The sequence below is a fragment of the Boleophthalmus pectinirostris genome, unplaced genomic scaffold, assembly GCF_026225935.1.
Source record: "Boleophthalmus pectinirostris isolate CB_2022bp ecotype Guang Dong unplaced genomic scaffold, ASM2622593v1 HiC_scaffold_3, whole genome shotgun sequence".
Lineage (NCBI taxonomy): Eukaryota > Metazoa > Chordata > Actinopteri > Gobiiformes > Gobiidae > Boleophthalmus > Boleophthalmus pectinirostris.
The window spans coordinates 7,898,109-7,907,799 of NW_026571299.1; the positions used below are offsets into that span (position 1 = coordinate 7,898,109).

Sequence of the window (9,691 nt, forward strand, 5' to 3'; positions counted from 1 at the left end):
GCGATGAGGAGACATCTAAGGTGGATGGAACCGCGGAAATGAAAGGGGAGGAGAGCGACAAGGAACAGCCCGAGGAGAGAGAGGAGGAGAGGAAAGAGGAGAGTTTGATAGAAGAGGAGGAGAGGAGTGAGGGAAAGGAGGAGGAGGACAGACTTCTGGAGAAGACTGAAGACAAGAGACTGGACCAGGACTCGGACCAGGATCAGGTGAGAAGATCCACTGGGACATGAGTGAACCTGGAAATGAGGCTTTAAAGGGCAAATATTACACTATTTTCTGATTTGTTATAATGTTGTTTCTTCATCACAAACAGACCTGGAGTTGTGTTTTGTTTCGTTCACACATGTTTAACACACAAAACCTGCAGATTTAGGCTGAGTTCTTCTCTCAGATTGAAAACCCTGTGTTCCACCTTGTGATGTGGTATTACAGGAAAGCGCTCCACTGTGTTTTTAAACTTTACGCACCTTTACTAGATTCATTTGGACAATTTCAAAACCTGGAATTGCCCAAGTCTACCGAGCTAAATGTAAAAAGTAGTTGTTAACTTGAATACTACACTACCGTTCAAAAGTTTGGGGTCACTTAGAAATTTCCTTATTTTTGAAAGAAATGAAGATAACTTTAAACTAATCAGAAATACTAGTTCTAATTCTAGTTGCAAATGTCTGTTTTTGATGCAGTATCTACACAGGTGTATAGAGGCCCATTTCAAACAACTGTCACTCCAGTGTTTTAATGGTACAATGTGTTTGCTCATGGCGTCAGAAGGCTAAAGGATGATTAGAAAACCCTTGTGCATCATGTTAGAACAGCTGAAAACAGTTTATCTGGTTAGAGAAGCTATAAAACTGACCTTCCTTTGAGCAGGTTGAGTATCTGGAGCATCACATTTGTGGGGTCAGTTAAATGCCCAAAATGGCCAGAAAAAGAAGAACTTTCATGTGAAACTCCACAGTCTGTTCTTGTTAGAAATGAAGGCTATTCCATTTGAGAAACTGCCAAGAAACTGAAGATTTCTGACAGCTGTGTGTTCTACTCCCTTCAGAGAACAGCACAAAAAGGCTCTGAGCAGAGTAGAAAGAGAAGTGGGCATCTTGACCGTACGGACGCAAGAAGTGTCCATCCAGTCAATCCAACTTGTGGGAGGAGATTCTTGAAGCGTGGGGTGAAATTTCTCCTGATTACCTCAACAAATTAACAGCTAGAATGTCAAAGGTCTGCGATGCTGTAATTGCTGCAAATTGAGGATTCTTTGACGAAAGCAAAGTTTGAAGGAAAAAAAATATTATTTCAAATACAAATCATTATTTCTAAACTTGTCAGTGTCTTGAATATATTTTCTATTCATTTTACAACTCGTGGTGGTAAATAAAAGTGTGACTTTTCATGGAAAACACAAAATTGCCTGGGTGACCCCAAACTTTGGAACAGTAGTGTTCCTCTTCATGACATCATAAGAGTTGTTTTCAGGCCGACTAGAACGGTGCAGTTTTCCCACACCAATTACACTGGGAACCAATGTGCTTAAAACCATTCAACGCATTCAAACCATTGAAGTGAACCCATAATGTGTCATCCACAGATGGTGTGGATTTGCCACTAAATAGAAACAAGGCCATTCGAAATAAGAATCATGGATCGCATCATTGACACCAGGGAGCGTTTATACTCATATCATTATTTATCTGCACCGAGCTCTGCTACAACATCTGCTGTGGAGACGGCGGCAGTGACGAAGCCAAAGATATAATCTTACCATACGAACACGGATATAGCAAATATTTGGTCTCCTCCACTGATCACAGCTCAATCTTCTTGTCAGTTGATTTCTGTTAGGTTTATCTAAACATTGTAAACAAGAAGAAAGACAAGAGATGAATTCAGTTTTACTCGCGAGGAGAACGGGCAGAGAGTGGGCATCAAAACCAACAGTCTCCACACGTTCTGATGACTCAAGGCCGTTCTCCTCTTTTTATTTCATTAGGAGGCCCTAGTTACAGAATGATAATTCTCAAGGGGAAGGGGAAACAGCCAAGACATAATAAGAAACTGATGAAGCTATGCATAGTACAAACACATAAAACATGATTAACAATCAGGAGGTGCCTTAGGTCAGACACCATCATAACTCTTGCATGTGTGACAGTGGGAGTTGGCTTCATGTGAGGAATCATCTCGAGGTTCACTAGAGCGACAGGACACTGCACACAGTTGTCAAACACACAGAGGTTATTCAACAAGTGACAAGTGATTGGTACATTATAAATCAAAGAATTGTAGTACATAAATGGTTAACTCATAGGCATAGAATATCACACAAGTATTTAGCAAATATGGGATAATAAAATTATTCTGACAATTTCTCTACCATATTCCGCATTATTCTTTGTTTATTTTACTGCGTGTGACCCGGATGAACCTGCTGAGGTCTACGGTGTCGTCATGGTTTGCTTAGACAAAACAAGTTTTACTCAAAAAATAACAAAATTGGAGCTCTACACTGGATCAAAAACCTTACGCATACAGGTGCTCATCAAACCGCAGGGCTTAGATTCTCATAAAGTAGAGAAAAGGATGGCAAAGGGCCTCCAATAGTCATGCCAACGCGTTTCGACTACTTAGTCTTCATCAGGGCTTCATCAAGTTTTACTCTACTTTAACTTTTCATTTCCTGAATACTTTGATTTTCACCATGAACACGTCCGTCGGTTCAGGATTAGGTGCGGGAACTCAGGTCGGCCTGAAAACACTAAAGGTGCAACAGAGCATTTCGAGCTTTTGAGATGCAGACAGACCAATAATAAAGAACTGCTGAAACGTGTGAATGAAACAAAACACAACTCCAGGTCTGTTTTTGAGGAGGTAACAACATTATAACACGACTTAAAGCTCACAAGAGTCAATTTTGTGTGATATATGACCTTTAAACTGTGTGTAGGTGACTGGAAGATTTAAAAGCCCTGAACCTGAATTTTCTCTTCATGTATTTGAGTTGCCAGTGTTTTCTAACAATGGAAAACGCCCTGTATTCTTGAGTATGAGATTTCTGACGTATGTTTTGAAACCAGAATTCTGTTCACTTTGAGCAGTTTGAACATTTGGTTTGCGTAATCATTGCGATCAAAACAAAATGGCAACTCAACTTACAGAAAACAAAATATGTCTTGTTTAATAAAATAATAATCTCGTAACCTTTTCCGTAACAATGCAACGTTTTTCCCTTGTAGAGCGAAGAGGACGAGATGGAGACCAATCAGGAGCCTCCTCAGCCTGAAACTCCTCCTTCAGAGTGTGAAGCCACGCCCCTCGACTCTGAAGCTCCGCCCCCTGACACTAAACCTGCCGTGGCGTCGTTACCGCTGCCCCCGTACGACCCAAACACGCCTTTAGGTAAGATCTGAGCGGGAGGAATGTTTTTGTGCCTAAATAGACCGATAATGACCACGTTTACATGATGTTTTTTAAATTTTTCTGAATTTAAATCACAGGTGTCAAACATAAGGCCCGGGGGCCAGATCCGGCCCTCCAAGACCTTTAATGTGGCCCTTGGGTGATTTTCTACTAAAATATTTTAATTTTCTGTGGTGCTTAACATAGCAGCGTCTCTGTACGTGGCCCCTCCCACCAGAGCAGCACAAATGAAGACTTGTCTCTTTCCAAACGCTCTTAAAGGACGATCGTTTTGACTGTTGACCGTGACACCCTCATCAGAAAAATGTTACAAATGAGAAAAGTGGAGCCGAGTGCAGAATTTTCCAAGAAAAATTGACTTATTCCTGTTTGCAAACAAGTTCATGTTAAAACATTGTGTTGAAATAGAATTTTTCTTAAAGTTTCAGGTTGTTCATAATATTATAATATTATAATAAGAAAGAGTTCATCAATTAAAAAAGATTTCTGTAATAGATTTGTGTTTCTCTGCACAAATATTTGAACTTATTGTTATTTTAGGGTTTATATGACATGAGTTTTCTGATCCGGCCCCTTTGGGATCAAATTAGGTTGGATACGGCCCCCGGACCAAAATGAGTTTGACACCCCTGATTTAAATGTTCTCCTTTTTTACATGGAAATAATAATTCTGAATTCTGGTTTACATGGAAAACACGTTAAATCGTCTTTATTTAATTCTGTGATTTCAACGTCTGGGGGTGGGGGAAGGTTCTGACTGGACAGAGACATGAACATATTTACGTCGACCGGAAGAAAACACACACTTCAGCTGCTACCGGCTTTTCTGTCATCTCTGTTTGTCGTTACGCCAGGGACACAAACACGATCCAAACTTTTTCCGCCGTCGTTCCAATGATAATTAAGCGTGAAGAGAATTCTGTCATCACGCTTTACGTCTGTTGGCTGAGGAGGAGAAAGGAGGAAGAAGACAAACTGAGGCTACGTTTATATGATGACGGTTTGAACAGAAGATGCAAAAGTGGCGTCGCGTCTTCACTTTTTATCCCGCGTTTAGATGAGTGTTTTCGGGAGGAAATCTGCCTGCATACGGTGACGCACAAGTGTGTGAAATTCGATTGGGTGTGTTTGCCATCCAACGTGTTTGTTCCTGTATGTGCAGTGTTGTGAAGGTGACTTTTAAAATGTAATCCCCTACAGATTACAGATTACACACCTCAAAATGTAGTTTGTAACGTAATCCATTAAATTACTTAAAGTGAGTAATGTAATCTGAATACTTTGGATTACTTGATTTGCTGTAGAGAAGCAAAGACCAGGATATCGTAACATTTTGTTTGCTAAAAGAAAATGAAAAAGCCCAGATTTTACTGAACCAAATTAAAAATATTATTGATAGAAGAAGAGGAGACACGTCCACGCAGCAGGATTTAGTCCTGTTAAATCCTGTTTCAGACCTGGTTTAGATCTGGTTTAGATCTAGTTTAGACCTGGTTTTAGTCCTGGTTTTAGCCCTGGTTTTAGTCCTGGTTTAGACCTGGTTTAGATCTAGTTTAGACCTGGTTTTAGTCCTGGTTTTAGTCCTGGTTTTAGCCCTGGTTTTAGCCCTGGTTTAGACCTGGTTTAGATCCTGGTTTAGACCTGGTTTTAGTCCTGGTTTTAGTTTTTAGCCCTGGTTTTAGTCCTGGTTTTAGACCTGGTTTAGATCTAGTTTAGATCTAGTTTTTTAGACCTGGTTTTAGTCCTGGTTTTAGCCCTGGTTTTATTAGTCCTGGTTTAGATCTAGTTTAGACCTAGACCTGGTTTTAGCCCTGGTTTAGTCCTGGTTTAGACCTGGTTTAGATCTAGTTTAGACCTAGTTTTAGTCGTGGTTTAGTCTTGGTTTAGACTTGGTTTAGACCTGGTTTAGTTTCCAGCAATAAGTGGAATTACCGGGGGGGGAAAAAAAGGGATACAGCCCAAAATATGAAAACAGGAAAATACTGCCGTGTAATCGATTTATTTTAACAAAGTAACTGTAATCCAATTACCGCTCACTGAAACAGTAACTGTAACTAACTGAATACAGTTACTCATAATTTGTACTCTGATTACGTAACACTGTGTATGTGACGTAAACGTGTACATGACCTGAGCAGATCTGACCAGAGTTTTGCGTCTTGGGCAGTGTAGACGGAAACACTACAGCGGAGTGTGTTCAACTTTTCCACTCTGGACGGTGGTTTTACATTTTTGCGTTTTTAAGCCCCAAAACGCCGTCAAAGTCTAAACGAAAGGCACTTCCGATAAAATATTTTGACGTTTTAACCCACAATCGTTCTCATGTAAACAGGCCCTGAGTCAACGGCTGCTATAAAATAATAAAACAGAATAAAAAGTGAAGACGCGACGCCACTTTCACGTCTTCTCCTCAGACCGTCGTCATATAATCGTAGCCTTGGGTCAGGATCATTCTCCAGGAAATGAATGGTCAGTGAAAGTGAAAACAACAGTACTCTAACTCTGTGTGTGTGTGTGTGTGTGTGTGTGTGTTGTGTTCAGGAGTGGAGCATGTGAAGATGGGATATTACTGCCGCGTCTGCTTCCTGTTTTACTCCAACGAAGACTCGGCCAAACGCATCCACTGCAGCAGCCAGGCTCACTACGACAAACTACAGGTCAGGACAATCTGCACAGGCTTTACCACTTTCTCTCTCTTAATCATGGTTTACTAATTCTGACCACAAGTACCTGAACAACGTACTGTATTTTGAATGGAGAATGAAAGCTTTCAGAAATATTTGTGTGCATAGGATAGAAATTTGTGCGTATTTGGCTGTAGTTGAGCATAAAATAAATATTTGCAAACTCTCGAATGAGTCCAGTCGTACATAAAATGGTTTAGTCCTGTTTTAGTCCTGTTTTAGCCCTAGTTTAGTCCTGTTTTAAACCTGTTTTTGACCTGTTTTAGTCCTGTTTTAGTCCTGTTTTAGTCCTGTTTTAGTCCTGTTTTAGTCTTGTTTTAGTCTGTTTTTGACCTGTTTTAGTCCTGTTTTAGACCTGTTTTAGTCCTGTTTTAGACCTGTTTTTGTCCTGTTTTAGACCTGTTTTTAGTCTTGTTTTAGTCTTGTTTTAGCCCTAGTTTAGTCTTGTTTTAGTCTTGTTTTAGTCTTGTTTTAGTACTTGTTTTAGTCCTTGTTTTTAGTCTTGTTTTAGTCCTGTTTTTAGTCTTGTTTTAGTCTTGTTTTAGTCCTGTTTTTAGTCTGTTTTAGTCTTGTTTTAGCCCTAGTTTAGTCCTTGTTTTAGTCCTGTTTTAGTCCTGTTTTAGTCCTGTTTAGTCCTGTTTTAGTCCTGTTTTAGTCCTGTTTTAGACCTGTTTTAGTCCTGTTTTAGTCCTGTTTTAGTCCTGTTTTAGTCCTGTTTTAGTCCTGTTTTAGTCCTGTTTTAGTCCTGTTTTAGACCTGTTTTAGTCCTGTTTTAGTCCTGTTTTAGTCCTGTTTTAGTCCTGTTTTAGACCTGTTTTAGTCCTGTTGTAGTCCTGTTGTAGTCCTGTTTTAGTCCTGTTTTAGACCTGTTTTAGTCCTGTTTTAGCCCTAGTTTAGTCCTGTTTTAGTTTTAGCCCTATTTTAGTCCTGTTTTAGCCCTGGTTTAGTCCTGTTTTAGTCCTGTTTTAGTCCTGTTTTAGACCTGTTTTAGCCCTAGTTTAGTCCTGGTTCAGACCTGGTTCAGACCTGGTTCACTCCATATGCAGCTCAAAACTCCAGCATCTTGATCGATGTTTCTTCTGTCTGTGAAGTGATGTCATATTTTTAACAGTCGAGTCGCGTCTGTGAATTCGTATTCGTACTGAAGAAATCATAAATCAATCGTAAATTTTCATTTCGTGGTTGTAATTCTTGACGTCGTAACTTTTCAATTCGTATTCTGATGGATAAAATACACACAACACATTTTATGTCTGACTGGACTCAATCGAGAGTTTATGAATATTTATTTTATGCTCAACCACAGACAAATATGCACAATATTTCTGAAAGCTTTCTTAGTCCATACATTTTGGGCTCATTATTTATCATGTGTACATTTTCTTTGAGAAAGTGATGATGTTTGTGTTATTTTTGTATTCCTAACGTATTTATTTAGATTTATTCAGTGCTGCTCGTTTCTTTGAATGATACTCTTTAAAAATGTGTTTACTTGGATCAGTGACATAATCACTGACACAAAACAATTTATTTTCTCGCCAAGAGAGCGGGAAGGAGAAAAAAACTTCTTTGGGTCTAGGTGACCCCGAGGAGAGTGTGAGGGTTAAAATTTGAGATCACATCAAATATGTATTAGAGCTGCTCGCCGGCTACAGATAGACTATATTTATTTATTTATTTATTAGGCTTGTTCTGGATTCAATGTTTAAAGGTTGTATAGAGGATTTTCCAAGGAACGAGAAATCCAGCGACTGTTTGTCCTTTTTCAAATGTTGCGCATGCGCGTGAAACCACCCCCCCTCCCCTACAGCTCCTACGTAGAAACACCTCCTCCCTCCTCCTCCTTACGCCAGAAACAGGTTTGTTTACAGCCGGTGCTGCACATGACTTGTAAACAACTAACTACAGTGTTGGTTAGGCAAGACGGAGAAGTGAGGAGCGGGGGGAGCGGTGCGTGACAGATTTCGTGCACGGAGAAGTGAGGAGCAGGGGGAAGAGTGGATCGGGCAGCGGGGAGAGGAGCAGGAAAGGGGAGCAGAGAAGGTTGCGCGGAGATTCAGTGCGAATGAACTAGCTACAACACGCAGCAGCAAGCGGACTCTTTCTTTGCCTTGAAAATTACGTTTTCAGACATAGGATATCGCTTTCGTGTCCTGAAAAACGTTTGTCTAACTCTTGGAAATAAAGTACGTTTTCATAATAAGCAGAAGTTTCCTGTCCAGGAGTAATTTGTGGACCAGTGCGTCAGTCTTTAGACCCTGCGTCTGCTTCAGTCGCGCCATCGCTGGAATGAATCTTCAAGAATCACCTTAGTTTGGCTTCGCTGCTTTTCCTCTTGTCTTCTTCTTTCAGCGACCTCAAAAACGGACTTTCTTTTGTGGCGAACTGCTCCTGGATTCTTGTCGCCATTGCAACAAACTTTGTGCGAACTGCGAGGAAGATATAGGTCAAAAAAAGCCGCTAAGAACTGTTGCGTTGGAGTAAACAGCGTCTGTGCGTCTTGCGTCTGTGGACTGCGTGACAGTCGTACGTAAACCACGTACCGGCAGGCGCAGGCAAGTCAGTTACACTAGAAACGTAGGGAGTTTGATTGACAGCCTGTCAGCTCACAGATAACGAGGCAGTGTCGTTATCTATTGGCAAATGTTTAGCCCCACCACGTCCAGAGTTGATGAATTTTTATTCTCTTTTTTTTGGTCATCATAATTACAAGGCTACTGCATCTTTATAATCTATCATTGACAATTTGAAACAAAAAAAAATCCTCCATACAACCTTTAAGCAAAACTATTATTACACATTTATTTTAATATGTAATATTAAACCTTTTCTTATCTTGAAAGAAGAGAAAACATGCAAATGTTGATGAAATTTTCAATAAATATTTAGTTTGGCCCACGACTTAGTCCCAGTTTTTAATTTTGGCTCTTTGTGAATTTGAGTTTGACACGTTTGACCTAAAGTGAATTTTCCATAACTTTACGGCAGCTACATGTGTAGAATTAATTAAACTTTTCATATTTAGCCCTAAATGTCAACTCACTCTTTACACTTGATAATATCCCAGTCTAGATCTGTTTTAATCTTAGATCTTGGTCTTACTAAATCATGTTTTACATATCTTACAGAAGACTAAACGTGTTTTTCCTCATTTTTACAGAAATTCCTGGAGAAGAAAAAGACGTCGCCAAAATAGTGTTTTGTTTTTTTCCATTAGGTTTTATACAAATCTAAAAACACTCAAACTTCAGCTCTGAACCATTTTTTAAATTGTGTTTTTGATTGTGACAAAAGAGGGAATCGTGTGAATGTGAACTGAACACCTGAAGCGCTGATCAAATCTACAAGAGTCTGTTTTTTACTCATCTGTTGTATTTCTGTTGGTTTTTCTGGAGAACTTGGATTTCCAGTGGAGTTCAAACTGACAAACGGTGAACTAGAGTTTAGTTTTCTTGGGCTCTGGTTTTTGCGATCCTTTTTTCTTGTACAGATAAAACTGCATCTTGGATCGAAGTGGAAATGTTTTTTTAATAAAAGCACATTTCTTTGAAGACTCTGCGTGTTTCGTTTGATTCTGTAGGTCAAAAATGGGC

The 9,691-nt window shown here is 39.7% G+C and overlaps 1 protein-coding gene across 4 annotated transcripts in view; it reads left to right on the forward strand.

Moving 5' to 3' along the window:
- Positions 1-9,649, forward strand: part of matr3l1.2 (matrin 3-like 1.2) — a 38,490-nt gene extending 28,841 nt beyond the window's left edge. For all 4 annotated transcript variants that reach the window (XM_055160109.1, XM_055160111.1, XM_055160108.1 and 1 more), the window contains 4 exons: positions 1-206; positions 3,231-3,393; positions 5,956-6,071; positions 9,259-9,649. The exon at positions 1-206 is cut by the window's left edge and continues 317 nt beyond it. In XM_055160109.1, coding sequence (XP_055016084.1) covers positions 1-206; positions 3,231-3,393; positions 5,956-6,071; positions 9,259-9,294 — 521 coding nt within the window. In that variant the 3' untranslated portion in view covers positions 9,295-9,649. The remainder of the gene's footprint in view (positions 207-3,230; positions 3,394-5,955; positions 6,072-9,258) is intronic.
- The last annotated feature ends 42 nt before the right edge of the window (positions 9,650-9,691 follow it).